The 20203-nt window shown below is 41.5% G+C and overlaps 1 protein-coding gene and 1 non-coding gene across 2 annotated transcripts in view; both read left to right on the top strand.

Moving 5' to 3' along the window:
• The first annotated feature begins 2431 nt into the window (after nt 1-2431).
• The window catches only part of Wdr43 (WD repeat domain 43), a 46538-nt gene continuing 28766 nt past the window's right edge, over nt 2432-20203 (top strand). Inside the window, exons 1-5 of the mRNA XM_055627223.1 lie at nt 2432-2668; nt 10155-10292; nt 12886-13007; nt 17574-17694; nt 19361-19497. Of these exons, the coding sequence (XP_055483198.1) occupies nt 2444-2668; nt 10155-10292; nt 12886-13007; nt 17574-17694; nt 19361-19497 (743 nt within the window). The 5' untranslated portion in view covers nt 2432-2443. The remainder of the gene's footprint in view (nt 2669-10154; nt 10293-12885; nt 13008-17573; nt 17695-19360; nt 19498-20203) is intronic.
• Nucleotides 18803-18887, top strand: LOC129691680 (small nucleolar RNA SNORD53/SNORD92). The gene has a single exon (XR_008722527.1). It is a non-coding gene; the product is annotated as a small nucleolar RNA SNORD53/SNORD92 (small nucleolar RNA).

Raw genomic sequence — 20203 nt, forward strand, 5'->3', positions numbered from 1 at the left:
AGTCGAACAGTTCTTGAGTGGGGAGTGAGGATTGAAAGAAAATTTAAAAAAACCAACACACTACACATGGGATCTTTTCGAGAGGGCTTTCAATGGAAACTGACACACCTTGTTTATTCAAATAATCCCTTTTTACAGTCAGAGCAAAGCACCTTGATGCAATGAAGGGGTTCATGAAGAAGTCAAACTTGTTTGTTTACCTTGACCACCTGTCTGTGTGATCTTCACACAAACAAATGGAAGTGAACTTGGCAAAACATCTTGCCTATCCCTGTCTCCACATGAAGGCCAGGGCAAAAGCATGTTTTTTTCACTGACAGCTCGATAACAGAGCAGCCTGACAAACAAGTGGCTCTCCACAACCCACGTGGCAGTTCACAACTGTCTGTAACACCAATTTCAGGGAGTTACAGTTTCCCAACATCCTCATACAGATATACACGCAGGCAAAACACCAATGCATGTAAAATTAAAAATAAATAAATTATTAAAAATGTTTTTCTGAGGACCAAGGTTACAACCCAGTGCTTGCCTTGCACAGCCCTAGATTTGATCCTAAGGGAAAGAGGGAAGAAAAAAAAAAAAAGAAAGGAATGAAAGGCTTTGGAGAGATGACTCTCTCCAGTTAAGAGACTTGGCTGCTCTTCTAAAGAACACAAATTCCGTTCCCTTCACTATCAGCGTCAATCACATAGTGACTGACAACCAACCGTAACTCCAGTTCCAGGGGGTCTGACATCCTCTTCAGGTCTTCACTGGCGTCATGCCCACATGGTGCACACACAATCATGCAAGTAACACACTCAAGTCACATAAAATAAAATAATAGATAAAAAAGTTAAAAGGGAGCCTGGAGAGATGGGTCAGTGGTTAAGAGCGCTTGTTGATCTTCCAGAGAACCTTAGTTCAGTTCCCAGGACCCTCATGATGCCTCACAACTGTCTGTAACCCCCGTTCCAGGGACCCAACATCCTCTTTTGGTTTCCATGGGTACCAGACATATAAGTGGTGTACATATTCATGCAGGCAAAGCACTCATATACATAAAGTAGATGATGATGATCATAAAGAATTTTTTAAAGAAGAAGGAAGGAAGGAAGGATGAATTCTGATTTGATTTCAGTGTTGCAGTACTTTTCATTATTTCATTATTTTAAAGGTGTAAACCACCATGCCTGGCCTTCTCTCTTATTTTGTGGGGCACGAGTGTTTTGCTTGCTTGTATGCAAATGAACCACATGCATGCAGGTGCCGAAATACAGAGAAGGCATCAGATCATCTGGAACTGGAGTTACGGGCTGTCTGAGACATCATGTGGGTACTGGGAACTGAACCTAGGTCCTCTGCAAGAGCAGCAAACCGTCTTACCCGTTAGGCCACCTCTCTAGCTCCGTTTTTATTTCTTAGAGGTTATAGTAATCTATCAATTTTTAAGACATACTTTTTTTTTTTTAACATCATAACTGTCTCCAAAAGTTATGGAGACTGTGTTAGGTGTACTGACTTTGAGACATCCAGTGGAAATCTGTTTCTTATGGCTGTTGTAATAGACTACCATAAGCATGACTGTGTAACAACAGAAAAGTGTTCTCTTACATTCTGGAGGACAGGAGTCCAAGGCATTAACATGACCATGCTCCTTCCAAAGGCTCTAAGGAAGAATTTTATTATAAAATATTATTTGCAGGACCAGGGTCGTGGTAATGCTGAACTTGCTGTATCCTGAGCTACAGCTACAGCCCTTAGGGGAGAATTCTCCATTTCTTTCAGATTTACAAATTATTTATTTATTTTATTTTTTTGAGGTAGTTCTCTCTATGTAGCTCTGGCTGTCCCAGAATTCTCTATGGGGACTAGGGAGGCCTCACACTCAAGAGATCTGCCTGCCTCTGCCTCCTGGGATTAAAGGTGTGCACTACCACGCCCGGCCTGGTGGGCTTTTTTATCCACATTCCACTTGACCTCCCCAGGTTTCCAATTAGGATCCGTATGTTAACACAGTCAAAACAAGCATCTTGCTTCCTTCCCCAAGCCCCAACTATAACTTTGAGAGTACTACGATTGTATAATCACTGTAAGCCTCTAACTACATTCTCCAAGAGACTACAGGAAGATGGAAACAGTTGTTACAGTTTTGGAGATCTAAGCACCTATTTCTTTTAAACATTCGGTCTAGTTATCTCGCAGGATACATTTTAAAAAGAAGGACCGTGTACGACAGTATGCAATCATTTGCCCAGGCTTTTCTCAGACTAAGTTACGAGGGATCCCGCCGAGCCACCGTCCACAGGGTGGGCCTCACTCGACGCTGGCCTGCGTCACGATCAGCCACTCCCTGGGCTCTCAGCGTTCCCTCCGCCCCACTTCCTCTCTCCAGGCCCCGCCCCGCGCCCGTGCGCCTGCGCCTGGGCGAACACGTGGCTGCCGCGGAGCCAGAGCAGCAATGGCGGCCGGTGGCGGCGGTAGCTGCGACCCCTTGGCCCCGGCGGGGGTCCCCTGCGCCTTCTCGCCGGACAATCAGGCCTACTTCGCGTTAGCCTCTAGCGACGGTCACTTGCGGGTGTGGGAGACGGGCAACAACCGGCTGCACCAGGAGTACGTTCCTTCCGCGCACCTCAGCGGTACCTGCACCTGCCTGGCCTGGGCGCCAGCGCGGCTGCAGGCCAAGGTAGGGCGACCGGGACGGCGGCGGGGAGGGCGCCCTCCTGGCCGGGCTGCGGCGTCCCGGGCCGGGTGGCGCGTGGCACCGCGTCGCGCGTGGCCCGGGGCGGGCCGGGCGAGGAGGCGCGGGGCCGGACGGCGGCGCCTCCTGGCCCCACGCCGGGACCGAGAGTGCGGCCTGTCCCGAGGGGCCAGTGAGAGGGTGCGGCCCGATCCGGCGGTCTCCGGGCTGTCTGTACTGGCTGTCGCTGGGCCGCCATGTTCGCCGGAGCCCTCGGTACCCCCCGGGAAGTGCCCCCCGGTACTTCCAGGCCTGCCTCCTCAGCGTGTCCCCATCAGAGCGACCGACTGCGTACTTTAAGACAGTCTAGCGCTTCCGCATCCCAAACCCGGCTATTGGTTTTGCTTTGGGCAGTTGGAATGCGCAAGTCTCGTTTTCTCCCTTCCGGGAGCCCCTTTGCTTGGATGCGTGTTCAACACGTGTTCTAGGCTGTGGGAGTCTAACTCCCACAAACTCTCTACTTTCTTAGCTTCCTTTCATGCTCAGCCTTTTAACTTCTGCTCAAGTTCCACCTTTCTTACCCTCCCCTCTTATCCTTAGGATGCAGAGGTAAAGCGAAATAGTAGAATCGCCTGGTTTAAGGCATATGATGGACATCCCAGTGATTCCCCCCCCCCCCCCATAGTTGGTAAACTGCTGAGTTAGGGAATCCTTTTCGATGTCAGGTAAATGCTGTTCACTGTTGAGTCACTCAGTTTCATCTCAACGCGCACGTGGTTGTTGCAGTTAGGCAGTAGATAGGCAAAAGGAAGCACTTCTGTTTGAACCGGAGCTGGGGGGGCATCCTAAAGTATGTGACGTTTTGCTGTCACTGGTGTAAAATTTACGAAGTTAGTGTTTGGGATAGCTTATTCCTTCTGATCACCAGAGAACGCTTGTGCTTAAATCTTTGGGTTGGAAGTTGTTGCGCTTATGTCTAACTTGCTGTACTTTGGGTTAGTATGTTTAGGTATTTATCAGATTTTTTAAGCTATATTTCCAGTTTCTCTTGGTAACAAAGAGCACATATTGGGCCCTATAAGTCAAATACAATTAGTTTTGTGAAAGTTTTATAATTGTCAGTATTATAACTGTGGTACTTTTTACTTTATAAAGTTTGCTTTGTAATTTAACAGTCCTTTAAAGTGGTGCAAATAGCAACACTCAGAAATACAGATCAGTGGTTAGTTAAATGAACGTACCCAAGCAAGTCTAGCCTCTGTTATAATTGTGTTGTTCCCTATTTATAACATGAGGGTAGTCATACCTCTTTATAGAGTAGTTTTGAAAGGTAGTATATTTAATAATGCAGAATCACTTAGAATAGTATAGGGTGTCTTAAGTGCAATGCTTATTACCTGTATTAGTATTTCGCATTTGTATAGTTAGTCCTGCAAGGAATGTAAAAGTAAGCAATGTCAATAAAGCCCAAAAGGAATTAGTCCTTAAAACCTATTTCTTAGTTGTCTGCAACAGGTAGTTAATATTAGATAAAGTGAACTTCATTCACTTTGCTTTCCTGTTGACTCCTCATCTTCTATGCCCCAGAATGAAACCCAAGTTTTTTAACATCATGGTTTGAATATTATATTCATCCACTGTGATACAGTAGGAATAAAAGTGTTGTTAAAGGAGCCCTACTTTAACCTTCCAACAAGGTTAGAGCAAAGTTATATGACAAAACATCTGACCTGAATACTACTGGTTATGAGCCTAAAGCGGTGTGCCTGATTTGTATGTGGTTCTGTCCCCAGCAAGCCCTGTCCCCCAAGTGTTAGTGTCACTTTTTTTACGCATATGTTGCCATTTTTGATATGTAACCACAAAATGTCCTGTAATCACTGCATTTTAAAGAACTTAGGCTGGGATGTAGCCCAAAGATAGAATACTTGCCTAGCACATGAGAAGCTCTGAGTTTAATCAATAGCACCACAAAATTAAAAATAAAGCAGAAGAGATTATAGCATTTGATTAAGTCAGGGCCCAGGAAGCTAAATGGCTTAACCAAAGCAGTGGCTGCAGGATCATGGTACTGACTCCCAGCCCAGTGCCCTTACACTACTACCCTTGCGCTTTAGTCACGAGAGCCAGGATACTCAGAGAGCTGCAGAGATACCATCCTGGGTATGTGACTTACTGAAGCATCAGTTTTACTTGAAAATTAGGGAAGCGGTTTTCTGGCATTAAGTTTGTACATATTTCAAACAGTGGAATTGAAAGGTCTGGCTTTGTGATGGGGCAGGGAGTAGGATGGGGGTGGGTTATGGTAGGATATGGATCCAAGTTTGTGGCTCCCTGGATTGTGTGCCCTGCTATTTTTTAAGTACTAAGATGGTTTCTTCATACTAAACCCATTTTATTTTTCATCTTTGAGCCTTTAAAGTATGAAACACACAAAAAGGTTGTTTTTATGAAGACCATGTTCCTAGCATATTGGTAAGGTCTGGTATGAGACTACTTCAGTGTGGAAGCAGAGATAATGCTCTCCTACTTCCAAAACCTTTAGGATTAAATGAGATAATGTATATGATTGTTGTAGTAAGACCTGGTCCATGAGCCAGACACAGTGGCACACACTTGCAATCCCAGCACTTGGGGAGGCAGAGCCTGGAGAATCCATGAGTTTGAAGCCAGCCTGGTCTACAGTGAGAGTCTAGGACAGCCAAGGCTACACAGAGAAACGAACAAAAACAAAGACCTGCTCCATAGTAAATATTCTGTCTGGACTCATGTAGTGCTGTGTTCTTCAATGTCAGTAAGTTCATGTGGGTGTTCTGCACTTGGTTTAATAATTGACACTTTGCTGGAAGGACAATGTATGAAGATATTCTATCACCAAAGAAATATAAATTCATGCTGTGTTTCTTGGATAACAGGTTGTCGTAGTGGTTCATAAATGTTTAAAAAAGCTAGATTGCTTTTTCTTGTCTCCAGAATGATCATACAGCCTTTAAGTTTATGCATTGATAGTTTTAGCCTTTTTCTGGTTTATATTTGTGATCTTATGCTCTTATGCTAGTGGCAGGCTAGAGCCACACATTTAAGCCACCTAGAAACTGATCCTGTTTCCTCCCCAACCCTTCTCTCAAACTTTTCTTTCTTTATCCTCTGGTAGTAGAACCCTTGTTCTATCTGGCCTTGTCTGATGTTGTCTACCACAAGCTTTGGAGAAACAAATATACAGCATAGAACCTGACTGAAGGAATTGGCATTTCAGGTATTAGATGTCATCAGAGCAGGACTGAAACACTGATGATATTTCTAGGAAGAATTTAAGCTATCTTCATTCCCATTTCTTGGAGATACAGCACAGTTCAGCTGTGTTCCTGACTGTCTAGAGGTCTCAAGTATTTAAATTTCAAAAGAAGGTAAAGGTGGCAGATTAGAGCCTTATTGGCAGAATATTTGTTTTGATATATTTGTAATTTTGTGAAATGTGTATTTTTTCACTCTTATTTATGAAATACTTATGGCAGAGTAAGTACCACTAAAACAGGTCAAAAATAGATTACTTTTACTAAACTGGATTACTACTTACTAAAAATTGAACTTAATTTTCAGTGTCTAGAAGTCAGTTTTTAAGACTGGTTTGATCTGTTAGTGGGTTGTGAAACAGATTTAGCAGGTTATAACAACAGTAATTGAGGCAGATTAGAAAGGTAAGGAAATGATGAGGATAAGTTTTTCTGTGAAACTTGTTTATTTATTTGAATTCCCCCCCCCCCCCCAAGACAAGGAAGGGTTTCTCTGTGTAAAAGCCTTGGCTGTTCTGGAAGTCACTTTCTAGACCAGGCTGGCCTCAGAGATCCACCTGCCTCTGTTTCCTGAGCACTGGGATTAAAGGAATGCATTGCTGTGACTGACTTGGTTATGCTTTTTAAGCCCTTGTCTTCACCTGATCTATAACTAATGTATGTGACAATCTCAGCATTCTGATAACCTTGATTAGACAGGCTTCTGGTGTTTATTGCTTAGCTCACATTAGAAACCTTTTTACTCTAAGAAACCACATTTTTAAAAATAAGTTTTCACTCCTGCCTTCATGCAGATTTTTCAATTACAGATACTTGAGCCAAATTCTCAGCCAACCCTTTTTATTCAACCTTTTTTATTATGTGACATAATGCTGAGCTCTTTAGAGGGAAAGCTATGACTAACAAATGGACAGCTCAGGATTTAGTGGTCTCTGACATGGTATGACTTAAGAGAAGCAAGAGGTTTCTGGAGGAAGAGATTGTGTAAAGTTTAGAGAGTGTGGTGTAAGAATGGAGCTGGAGTCAGTAGCGCTGACCTGGATTCAGGACTGTTTTGTGTGGAGTTGTACTTTAAAACACTAGATTGAGGGGTGGTGAGGTAGCGTCGTAGTTAAGAATAAGCATTATGGCCCAGTCAGAGGCCCTGAGTTTGCCTCTCAGCACCCACATTGGGTGGCTCCCACGCCTATAACTAGAGCGTCAAGGGATCTGATCCCCTGCTTCTGTGGACACTTACACACACATACACACCAACAGTTTGAAGCCATTATATTTTACTAAGGTGCACATTGGTTATATAAATTACTGATTTGGTTGCTGTGTTATATGGTGAACTTGATCATCTTTCCATCTGGTACATGGGCAGGTATGTATAGTTGCATTTGCTTTTTTGAGGGGTACCAGAGATTGAATTTGTTATGTAAATGCTCTAACCCTAAGCCAGGCCTCAAGCCCTGTACTTGTTTCTTAGATTGGGTCATTTACTCAGGCTGACTTGGAACTCAGTCTGTAGCCCAGACAAGCCTTGAGACCATGATTCTCTGTTCTCTCCTACTCCAGTATTGAGTTGAGATTAAATACACGAAGTATTTAGCTTTAGAAGATCACCAGGGAGTGATTCTTGAAGTTGTGAAAAACCTGAAGTGAGTCCTTCCACTAACTAGCTTTTGCTTCCACCAGAAACTGATTCTGAAGCTGGGACAAACAAGGTTTTGATAATACTGTTAATTTTTTTCTTTAAAAAAATAAAGCATATTTGGACGAGTTTTTGTTTTATACTTTAAGAAACTTCAATGTATATAATTTAATTTGGATAAAGTAAAAACATACATATTTTGGTTTTTCTTTTTTTTTTTTCTTTTGTGTGTGTGTGTGTGTGTGTGTGTGTTTGTTTGGTTTTTTTTCCCAGACAGGGTTTCTCTGTATAGCTTTGGCTGTCCTGGACTCACTTTGTAGACTAGGCTGCCCTCAAACTCAAATCGATCTGCCTGCCTCTGCCTCCCTGAGTGCTGGAATTAAAGGCATGTACTATCACACCCAGTTGTATTGTGGTTTTTCAAATGTTTTCCTGTGTTGTACTGGCTATCCTGGACTACTATGTAGACCAAGCTGGCCTCAAACTTACAGAGATCCTCCTGCCTCTGTCTCTCAAGTGCTTGACTTAAAGACATATGCCACAATGCCCAGCTCTTTATTTTAGACAGTCTCAGATAACCTGGGCAGGCTTTAAGCTCTTCTGTAATGGAGACCAGGGCTGTGCCCATACAGAGAAGACACTTTGGTAAGGCGGTAGTGATTGTGAGGTGTTTCAGAATTGAGGAGTTTGGGATATCATAATATTTGCCTTCACTTTACTGTTTGAACATTTCTGATGTGAAAATTGAAAATCTGAAATGCTCTAGGTTAGTGTCCCCGCCCCACCCATCGTGATACAGGTGTTTCTGTTCGTGATCTTGAGTAGAAATCTCATTTGTGATTTGGGGCCATTCAAAGTCACTTTAAAAACCATAAAACTGAGATAGGAACTAGGGTGTTCCTAATTCAGAAGTTTCAGTGTTTCATATATAGTCTGAGACTTCCAGACTATATTTTGGCTTTTGGATTTTCTTGTAACATCTCTTGGTTTTATTAATATAGTTACATTTCTAAGGACTTGCAAAGATGTTACTCTTTAGTGAAAAGTTACTTTTTCACTAAAATGTAACTATTTTTGTCAGCGGTTCTAAAAGTTAAATTCTTTAAATGTATTCCTTTTAAGACCAAAAAAAAAAAAAAAAAAAAAAAAAAGAAAGAAATAGGGAGAAAAAGAAAATACGCTTTAGGAATCTGGGGGAAAAGGGCTGCTTTAGAAATCTCTGATCAGTGGACTGACCATCCTACTGACTGTCCTGTCTGTCTATCTTTCTTGGGAGGAGCGTATGTAGCTTAGGCTAGCCCGGAGCTCCTGGGCTTGTTTCAGGACCTCCCGGGTACTGGGTTACAGGCACATTGTGCCATTGCTGCTTCTGTCCCTTGGTCTTCTCCTCACATGGCAGTGTTGTAGCTTTCACCAGCGGTTCTTGGATTGAGTGGAGCTGTGTTGAGCAGAGACCCTGCCTGAGTAAGGAAAGTCCCCTTTCTAGGGTATTAGTCTTGCTTCATACCAAAAGATTTCCAGAGCTTCCTTACACTAAAGTTTAAACCACACGGTTATTTATATAGGTTGGAAAGTGCTAAGGAATCCACGGAAGTGGGTTGGAAAGATGGCTCAGCTGCAGAGAGCTTCCTGCTCTTTTAGAGGCCCTTGATTTGTTTTCCAGCACCCACGTGGCAGCTAACAACCAACTGTACCTCTAGTTCCTGGGGATCTGATGCTCGCTTGGCCTTTGTGGGTACCAGGCATCCGTGTTACACACATACATACATACGGGCTTATACACATTTCTAAAGTCTATGGAAGAAAAGTTAATAAAAATTGAAATTTCAGCATTACAAGCTCTGATGTAATGGTACTCTTGAGTTCATGAGTTTTTGTTTGCTTTCAAATTTTGAGACAGGCTCTCATGTAGCCAAGAGTGACCTCTACCTCTTGAGTGCTGGGCTTAGATGCTTGGTATACCATAGCTGGCCACTTTTGATGGCCAGGCATGAGCTGTGATGTATCACAGTCTGATGGCTTTTCCCCACCAGGTGGATAGGGTGTCTTCAAAGTCAGCAGAAGCAGCAGCCCAGCAGGAAAGTACCAGATTAACCCATAACCAGCCACTAGGGCATGCTGCTACTCAGAACTATTGGTTGACTCAGATTGAAATTGATGTATGTGAATAGAAAATTGTGTTTTCTTGAAAATGAAGCTAGAATTTAAGGAAAATGAAGAGTTGGCTGCTTGGGCCTGCATGTATGGGGTTCATAGACCCTTGCTGTAAATCTCTTGTTGTGGAGGGGAAACTTCCCTGGGACCTGCTAGGAAGAGTTGCTATTTGAGAAGAAGAAGGAGCGTTGAGAAGAAGGAGTGTTGGGTCTGTTAAGAGAGTGCTAAGAGTGTACGAAGTGGGACAGTTTGCTGCCTGACCTCTTTCTGAAGGGGTGGGAAGTGGACCCAGAAACTTTGTAAAAGTGTCCTTTAGGCCTAATGGGACTGGTATTTATATATTAGCGATATTTGGTGTATATTTGAAATACTAAGTTAAAATCCTATTTTTACTTTTTTTTTCCCCCAGGAAAGCCATCAAAGGAAAAAAAGGAAATCAGAAGTTATAGGAACAAGTGACCAGGTTGACCTGTTGGCTCTTGGCACAGCAGTTGGTAGCATTTTATTGTATAGTACAGTAAAAGGAGAATTACACAGTAAATTAATAGTAAGTATATTTGTGTGTTTTCTATAAAAGATGTGACAGAAACTAATTATTAGAGATTATTAAAAGTACTTGAAGATAGTGATGAGCGCTGTATGTGAGAGCAGTTGCCCATCCCGTTGCATTGAAACATTACATAATATTCTTTCAGAGCTCTGTAGGTAATGCACACTTACATGAGTCAGAGTACAGAGGGCTCTGACAAGTCAGAGGGGATTGGGGCTTGCAAGTCAGCACAGACGGCAGCTTCAGGAAGACTCTTCCTCTTAGAGGGCACAAGGGCGGCACTCGGAGTTGCAGCTGAAGCGGAGACCAAAGTAGTTGACTTTGCTCGCACTACTGTCCTCTGTGGACTCTGGGCCTGGGACACACATTTCAGAGACTGTTCCCCTAATGGCTGAAGGGAGGGATGACACTGTTTTCTCTCGGGTTAGGAAGATTGCCTCTTGGCAGTTTATACTGCCACGGGTGAAGAAGCCAACAATTGGGGTGATGCAAACAAGAGGCCAGGGGAAATAAGGTCCTATCTTTCCCTCCAGCCATGTCTTCTCGCAAAACATATTGGCAGTGGATCCAGCTGGCACAGCAGACCTGGGTGTTGCAGAGTCCCAGCCCAGTGTTTCAGACACTGTAGAAGTGTGGGTCAGCCGCTGGAAGACAGTTACTTTCCTGGTGTAATTGGTTTCAGGCTATGTTACAGTGTGCTTTTGTTCACTGGACAGATGTCTGTATAGAGAACGCTTACCGTGTGAAAGGACAAGACATCAGGTTTTTCATTTTAAACAACCATAGAAAATTTGGAATGATACAAAATTGAAAATGGAAAAGTAATGAATCTGTCGCCAAGAGAGCTCTCCCTTTATTAGTTTGTGTATTTTTTTTTATTTTGTGTATTTTTATGCTTAATACATAGACTGAAAAAAAATAGTTCATGTGGTCATTAATAGTATTCTGATTTTTGTGTTTATTGTTATAAGCAGTTTTCATCTAATCTGAAATAAGTTGAAATCTTTCTAATGACTGTCCCAAGTTTGTGTTAAATTGGATAGTCCCTTCAGTATATAATTGACCATTTGGTAGTTTTCAGTTTTTCTCTTGTGAAAGAATGGACCCCTTCCCCCTAATGTCGTCCCTTGAATTTATAAGTGTGGTGTAAGTCAGGGTTTTAGAATTAATAATGATTTCTGGAAGTCTTCCTCATTTGTCACCATCACTAGTGAGAGGATAATCCCTGTGTTTCAGTAGCATTATTGCATTGCCACCCTGAAAAGCCCATGCAAACAGCAACAAGAAAAATCCCCAGAGTTTGGTGGATGAAAAATGCCTGGTTTTCCTCTGTCTGTTTCCAAAGGCCTCTCTGTGCATATGCAGACAAATACATGCTCATATATGTGTGTGTGTGTATACATATGAAACTTGAAAAATGATTTGGCTTTAAAGCTGCTTTTAGAAATTATCTACATTGGGCTGGGAGATAGCTTAGTTGGGTATGATGCCTGCCTTGCAGTAGAAGGCCCTGGATTTAGTCTCCAGGACCAACATGAAATTTGAAAAGGTTAGGCATGGTGGAGTATGCTATCCCAGTACTGGGAAGGCAGAGACACATAGCTCTTTGGGGCTGGATGGCAAGATAGCTTCGCCTTCGTGGCAAGCTTCAGGCGAGGAAAAGACCCTGTCTCAAAATAAAATTTTAAAAAGTAACAATTTCTGAGGAATGTCAGCTGACATTGTCCTCTGGCCAGCACTCAGATGAATGTGCTGGCACACACATACAATTTCCAAGCATGAATATACACACATACCACCAAAATTGTCTACATTAAAGATTATAAAGATGACAAAATTTTGGCCTATGTCAGAATGTGTTATTCCTCTCCAAGTGGGTTCTACCTCTGTGGTTGGAAACTAAAAACGATAAAAGCATTGTTGATAGAATATGTTGTCATCTGTGTTACACAAACAGGGTCTATCTGAAGAAACACTGATTTCTTTATTGAAAAAAAAGCTCCTTTTGAGGTAGCACACTACTGTATAGTTCAGGCAGGCCTCAAACTCCTCAGTACTTCTATGCTATGGTTAGAGGCTAGTGCCATCCTGGTTGGCAGATTTTTATTTTGTGTGTGTGTATTTTTTTCAACTAACTACCTTAAAAGTTGATTTCAGCTGGACATTGATGAATGTCTGTGATTCAGATGTTTGGCAGACAGAGGCAGGAGGATTACTGTAAGTTCAAGGCTATCTCCATCTGCATAACAAGTTGGAGACCAGTCCTTGTTTCATAAAGAAGTTGATTTTTGGATCCATGGTTTGAGTCCAGTAGTTCTTTCAAGTATGGTAGGCTCACATCTTATGCTGTCATTTCTGTCAAAAGTGAATGACATTTAGTCTAGTACCCTTTGAGGATGCAGAAGTAGGTTTTTTTCTACAGAGGAACAGAAAATTTACATTTTAAGCTCTAGCTGGTTTGTCTCATTTTTGATGTTGGAATACTAAAATGGATAAGATGTAGTTAAGGACTAAGGTTTTGGGTAATTGTTTGGTAATTCTGGATTCATACTATTATGTAAGACTTTGTTTCTTTTTTTTAAATCTGTAGAGTGGTGGGCATGAAAACAGAGTCAATTGCATACAGTGGCATCAAGACAATGACTGCATATATAGTTGTTCAGATGATAAGTATATTGTGGAGTGGAGTATACAGACATGCAAAGTAAAGTGGTGAGTACCTCCGATGCCTGGGAGTGGAGGTTGACCCAGCATCTTTTGGGATACTGTAGGGAATATATGCGTTCATAAAGTTATGTAGATGGTTCTCCAGGGACTTTTAGTCAAATTAGGCATTCAAGATTTTTTTTTCAAATTATTTATTTTTATTTTATGTGCATTAGCATGAAGGTGTCAAATCCCTTGGAACTGGAGTTACAGACAGTTCTGAGCTGCCATGTGGGTGCTGGGAATTGAACCCAGGACTTTAGGAAATGCAGACAGTGCTCTTAACCACTGAGCCATCTCTCCAGCCCCAGCATTCAAGATTTTACTACAAAAACAAAATAGAGGAGATTAAGGAGAATGAGGTAGAGGGAAAGCAGCTAAATGGCATAAAGTAAAAAAAAAAAAAAAAAAAAAAAAAAAAAAATGTACAAGAAATTTTATAGTTGGCGTGAGGTTATTTGTCAGATTCACAAGGTAGAGTTGGAAAGGGCTGGTGGACCCTGCATAGATAGATTTGGATAGGGAAAGATGGAAAAACCCTTTTTTAAGAATGTGCAAAGGAAGGTAGAGATATGGTCAGAGCAAAGGCCAGGGGATAGGAAAGTAAAAGATTAACTTGGTAGTGAGTAAATTGATTTAGAGGTGGGTGTACTAATGGATAATAGAGGATAAAAATACCCTTTATCCCCTGTTGGGTGGAGACTTTCCGCGGTCATCTATGGTAGGCTCCTGTCCTGTTCCCTCTTCCACCTCTGTGGTGTCTATCCTGTTTGCCTTCTGAGTGAGGATTATGCTTCTTCCCTAGGGTCCTCCTTGTTTAGCTTCTTTAGGTCTGTAGATTTTAGTATGTTTATCTTATATTTTATGGCTAATATCTGCTTATAAGTGTGTATAGGCAGCCAAACTTCAGGCAGAGTGCAGGGAATCTTATGGAAGAAGGGGGTGGTTACAGAAGGACATGAAAGGGACAGGAGCCCCATAAGGAGACCAACCAAATTAAAAAATATCTGGGCCCAGGGGTCCCTGTATACCAACCGAGGAACATGCATAGAGAGGACCTAGACCTCCTGCTCAGATGTAGCCCATAGGCAGCTCAGTCTCTATATGGGTATCCGAGTAAGGGGAGCAAGGGCAGTTTCTGATATGAACTCAGTTTTGATCACTTCCCTCAGGTGGGACGACCTTGCCAGCCTACAGAGGAACGGGATCCAGGCAGTCCTGATGAGACTTGATAGGTTAGGGTCAGATAGTAAGGAAGGAGGACCTCCCCTTTAGAGGACTAGGGGAGCGGGATGGGGGTCAAGAAGGAGGGAGAGTAGGACTGGGAAGAGGTAAGGGCAGGGGCTACAGTAGGGATATAAAGTGACTAACTTGTAAAAAGTAAAATATATTTTAAGATATCCTTTAGTTACAGGCATTACGGTCTGAAAAGAGAAGTGGTTTGGGAGCTTTCATACAATTTGAAGTAAAAGACAGACTTTGCATACATGATCACAAGAAGGGTTTAACATCTAAGGAAGGGTTTGGGGCTGGAGGTGCAGGTGAGCTTGCCAGTGTTTGTACTGCACTTACTGCTGGTCACACTGGCCAGAAACACCTGTGGAGAGTCTTGACAGTGGTCTGGAGTGGGCCTTGCAGTGTACAAGCACTCTGTGTGAGAGTCCATGGTCATTCATACAGAAATGGGTTAGCATGTTAGACATAGCAGTGTATAATCATAACTTCATGAGCCTGCATGTGTTCCTGTTGCAAAGTTAAGAAATAGGTTAGATGAAAGCCTGACTGCTTTCCTACTTAACTATGCTATAATAAAATAATTGAGTTTCCAGCTTTATTTGCAGTGTTCTTAACCACTGCTAATTTGTATCTTCCTCTTCCTCCCATTATAAATATTATGCACCAGTTTGTGCTGTGAAGTGTTAGGATTATTCTTTTTCTCTCCCCCTCCATTAGTTTGTCATAAACAATATGACTACTTACTGTTACAGCAGAGGCTTGTGGAGTTCTAGGTTTATATTTATATTTCTGAAAGTTTTGCTTGGTCTCGTGTCTTGTTTTATTTTCTTGGAGTAGTGTAACTTAGGTACATGTAGACACATCCTGTAATCAGTTTTATGTGTGTCCCAGAGGACTTCAATAACTTTAGTCTGCAGAACAACTACCAGCATGAGTTCTGCAGAAAGTGTTCTTTGTTAAATGGAGCCTGTTCCCTAATCCTATTTCCCTTTCCTTTTGGACATGTTACTTCATAGATTTCTATGAAAGAAGTGTGCATGTGTGTACTGTGATTTTGCTTGCTAGTCACTGTCTTTAATTTTCTTCTCATGGGGCTGAGAGGTAGCTCAGTGGTTGAGAGCATTGTCTGCTAGGACTTGGGTTCAATTCCCAGCACCCATGTGGTAGCTTGCAACTGTCTGTAACTCCAGTTCCTTACACCAACACATAAAGTAAAAATTAAACTTAAAAAAAATTCTGTCCTCACAGTTGATTGGTGATTTGTGGAACAAGAGTGTTAGGTTCAGAATAATTTTATACCAGGACTCTTTTCTTTTTAAAAGATTTTTTTTTTTAAGCTTTAATTATGTGTATTTGTGTTAATATGTGTATATGAGGGCCCGAGACCAGAAGACCTGGAGATTAGTTATGAGTTGTTGCAAGCTGTGTGTCAAGACCTGAACTCAGGCCTTCTGCAAGGGTAGTACACTTTTTTTTTTTTTGTAGATTTTATTTATTTAATGGATGAGTATGCCTACATGCCAGAAGATAGCATCAAATTCCAGTATTGATGGTTGTGAGCCACCATGTGGTTGCTGGGAATTTAACTCCGTACCCCTGGAAGAGCAGACAGTGCTCTTATCCATTGAGCCATCACTCCTGCCTTACATTTTAAAAAAATATTTTATTTCATGTGCATAGGTATTTTGCCTGTATATATGTCTGTGAGGGTATTGGATCCTCTGGAACTGGAGTTAAAGATTCGTGTGAGCTACCATGTGGGTGCTGGGAATTGAACCTGGGTCCTATGAAAGAGCAACCAGTGCTCTTAACTGCTGAGCCATCTCTCCAGAGCTGTCTCTTCAACCCCCCCTGATTCTTGTCTTTTCTTTTAAAAATTGTTTATTCATGTGTATGTGCGTATGCATTATGGCTTGTGTGTAGAGGCTAGAAGATAAATTTTGGGAATTGATCTTCTCTTTCATTCCATCATGTGGGCCTGGGGTTTGAATTCAGGCTCTTAGGCATGACAGCTTGCACTTTTCCCGATGAGCCATCTTGTAGGCCACTGAGTCATCTGGTAGGCCCTGATATCTTTTGTGCTTGTGTGGGATGTGTGCTGTCTGTACAGCTGGAGATGTGATTTTCTGTAGCCCGAGCTGGCTACACAGAAAAACACTTGTCTCGAAAAACCAAAACAACAACAAAAAGTTACAATTTCTTTGGGTGTAGTTGTTAGTAGGGGTGGAAGTTGGTATTATCCTCTACGCATGAGGACAGACTCAGGAAGCTTCTCAGGTTTCTAGGCAGCGTGAGGAGTATGCATATGGAGGCCAGGGGTCAATTTCAGTCTCTTCAGGTATCCATCATCTTTTTTGTTCTGTATTTTTTTTGAGACAGGGTCTCAAGGGACCTGGAACTTGTCTATTTGGCTAGGTTGGTTGATCAGCAAGCTCCAAAGTCCCTTTTGCCTTAGACTTTCCAGTGTTGTTCCTTTTAATTACAATTTATATTATAGTTTTGTTTTGTTTTTTTTTTTTAATGTGGCTACTGGGGATTGAACTAAGGTCTTGATGCTCTTGGGGTAAGCAGTTTATTTGCTAAAGCTGTCTCCTCATCCTTTGCATCATGTCTTTTGAATATGTATCAACTTGGTGAATGCATAATGAATAACTAAAAGAGCCTTTAAATGATAGAAATTGATAAGAAACTGAAAAATTGGTTCCTAGCGAGTTCAGGTGTTTTTGGCTTTTCAGCAGTATTTGTCTTACGAATTGACTGTTTATATCCTTTGCTTTAATTTTGAGTTCTTACTGATACAAAGGAGCTGAGCTATTACTACATTCTAAATATTACTCTGGTTCCCCATTGTTTATCACAGCATCACTATGTACAGAAGATTAGACTCATTCTTCTAGGACTTCTTCCATGTAGATCTAGGATAGAAATAGCCTTTGGGACTGCAGAGAGACCAGGTGTTGCTAAGGGGATTAGACCAGTCTGCCAGAGGATCAACTTATGGAAGTTTAGCCAGCATGTTTCCTGGGCATTAAGACAGCCTACCTCATCGTCACAGAATTCCCAGCTCCCTGTATTATTCTTACAGCATTTGTCCTCCCATTTCCTGATATGTCAGGGGATTTTTATCCTCTGTTTGCAGAGAGGTCTGACCTTGTCAGGGAGGCTTTACCTTTGTGGTATGTCTGGGGTTACTAACGTAATGTAAGGTTGTAGAGGATGTACTTGGCACAGGACCTTAAGTAGTATTTTTAATGTCTGACTTGTTTTTTGATATTTTCTGCTCTGAATAATTTTCCCTCATTTATTGTGATGTTTTGGTTTTCTCCCACAATTCAGCAAATGGAAAGGAGACAATAGCAGCGTCAGTTCTCTGTGTATCAGCCCAGATGGAAAGATGTTACTTTCAGCTGGTCGAACAATCAAACTATGGGTTTTGGAGACCAAAGAAGTCTACAGAGTGAGTTCATCACACTGTTTATAAAAATTACAGAGCAGGTACATAGAAGTGAGAGTCATAATAATATGGGTTCTAATAGGCCAGACAATGGTGCATGCCTTTAATCCCAGCACTTGGGAAGTAGAGGTAAGTGAATCTCTGAGTTAGAAGCCAGCCTGTTCTACAGATGAGTTCCAGGACAGCCAAGGCTACAAAGAAGAACCCTGTCTTGAAATGCCCCTCCCCGCTGCAAAAAACAAAACAAAACAAAACAAAAAAAGGAATATGGATCCTAGTAGAAGGCTTATCTCATATGTGTAAGGCTTTGCGTTCAGTCCCATCACCACAGCACCACACACACACACAGAACGGATGCTTATTGAAGGATGGTAATGTGCATTGGGAGGTGGAGGTAGGAGTGTTTACGTTTAGAAAACAGGTAAAATTCAGTTTCAATAGACTAAGAAAAACCCAGGTTCTTTGTTTGTAGATAGACTAAACTGAATTAACAGGGCTGAAATTGGCTCAGTTGGTAGAGTTCTTGCCTAGCATACATGAAGCCCTGGGGTTCAGTCCCTAGCACTAAGTAAACTGTATGTGGTAACGCATACCTGCACGTATATGCATAATGAAAGCAGAGGTAGGAGGACCAGACCTCTCAGGTCATCCTTGGCTTTATAGCAAGGCCAGCCTGGGCTTTTCAAAAGAAAAAAAAAATTACCAGTTGTCAAGTAGTTTGTTTAAATAATAGAATTAGGATTAGAGAGTTGCCTTTGAGATTGAGAGCATTTGCTGCTCTTCCAGAGGACCTAGGTTGTGCTTCTAGGGGATCTGACACCCCCTTCTGGCTGTTTTGTGCACCTGGTACAGACATACATGCAGGGAAAGCACCCATACACATAAAATGTTTTTACAAATAAGTAATAAAATTAATAGAAAACATTTTTCAGATTTGATTTTTTGATACTAGTTTAGTCATGTTCATTTACATTTTAAATGAGTAAAACAACTGGAATTTGAATTAAAAAAACTTATGCAATGATTATAGTTGTGGTTTTTTAATCAGTATTTTGTAGAGATTGTTATCAGGAGTTTTAAATAAGTTATGCTCAGGGGTATTGAATTTACGGTGCTGTGATGATGCCTTAAAATTGTGGTTTCAACTCACTGAGAGTAACATGAGGACCTACAATTCCTTGGCTGTGTCTGAGCACCCTTTAGAAATGGTGGAGTGGAGTCCAGAGTGGTGCTGCGTGCCTGTAGTCCCATACTTCGGAGGTTGAGGCCAGCCTGGGCTGCATAGTTCTAGAACAGCATGGCTTACAGAGCAAGGTTTTGTCTCTTAAAAAAACAACAGCAAAAACAAAAAACCAAAAAAGGGGTCAGGAGGGGGAGAGGCAGGCCAACAAAAACAAGAGGAAAAGAGATAAAATTAAGCAAGTCTTAAATTCAGAAGTGAGAGAAAGTGGTTTATGGGGTAGGGTGATGGAAAAGGCATCTTAATTTCGTTCTAATGTCCAAGTGTTTTCTTTTTTATTTTTTTGTCTATATGATGTAGACAAGCAGACTTGCTTGGGTTGAATTTTAACTGTTTATGTACTGTGGGTACCACTGTTACTTATGCATACAGACTTAACTTTGCACTGTTTGGAGTTTGTCTCCCTAAACGAGCTCTCTCTTTCTCTAGCACTTTACAGGACATGCGACACCGATCTCCTCACTTAGGTTCACTACCATCAGACCTAATGAGAGCCAGCCTTTTGATGGGATTACAGGTCTTTATTTCTTATCTGGAGCAGTACATGACCGGTTACTTAATGTCTGGTACGTAGCTATTTTGGATTGGGGAGACAGCTTTTTAAGAATCTGTCACAACTTATGGGATCAATAGAAATGATAAGTTTGATTTATTTTATTGTATTAATTGTTGGTCTTACATTTAGCTAGAATAAGTGAGTTAGAATGGATCTTATTCAGAATTTAAGCATGCTTTTCATATAATTCCAGCATTAAAAAAATAATAATTGTGTAATTTTTGTAAGTACATTTTTAAGTTAAAGTGTTTGTACATTTAATGCATATTAACTGTTGATTTTCTTCTAGACTCAAATATAAGATTGTTTAGTAGGAAATAAATCTCAATAGTTAGGACTAAATTTGAAGCATATTTTTTTTTCAATGCTTTTTTTTTCTTTTTTAAATTTTATGTGCATTGGTGTTTTGCCAGCATGTATGTCTGTGTGAGACAGGTATGTTATATCCTGGAAATGGAGTTAAAGACTGCCATGTAGGTGGTGGGAATTGAACCTGGGTCCTTTGGAAGACCAGCCAGTGCTCTTAATTGCTAAGCCATCTCTCACCAAGCATATTTTTCTTTCTAATGTTTATGTGTATGGGTGTTTTGCCTACATTAGGTCTGTGCACCACCTGTGTACCTAGCACCCTCGGAGGCCAGAAGAGGGTGTCAGATCTCCTTGCAAAGTACCTTTAGACAAATGTGAGCCACCACGTGGGTGTTTCAAATTAACCT

This window comes from Psammomys obesus, unplaced genomic scaffold, assembly GCF_907164565.1.
Source record: "Psammomys obesus unplaced genomic scaffold, mPsaObe1.curated_primary_1811, whole genome shotgun sequence".
In the NCBI taxonomy this organism is placed as follows: Eukaryota; Metazoa; Chordata; class Mammalia; order Rodentia; family Muridae; genus Psammomys; species Psammomys obesus.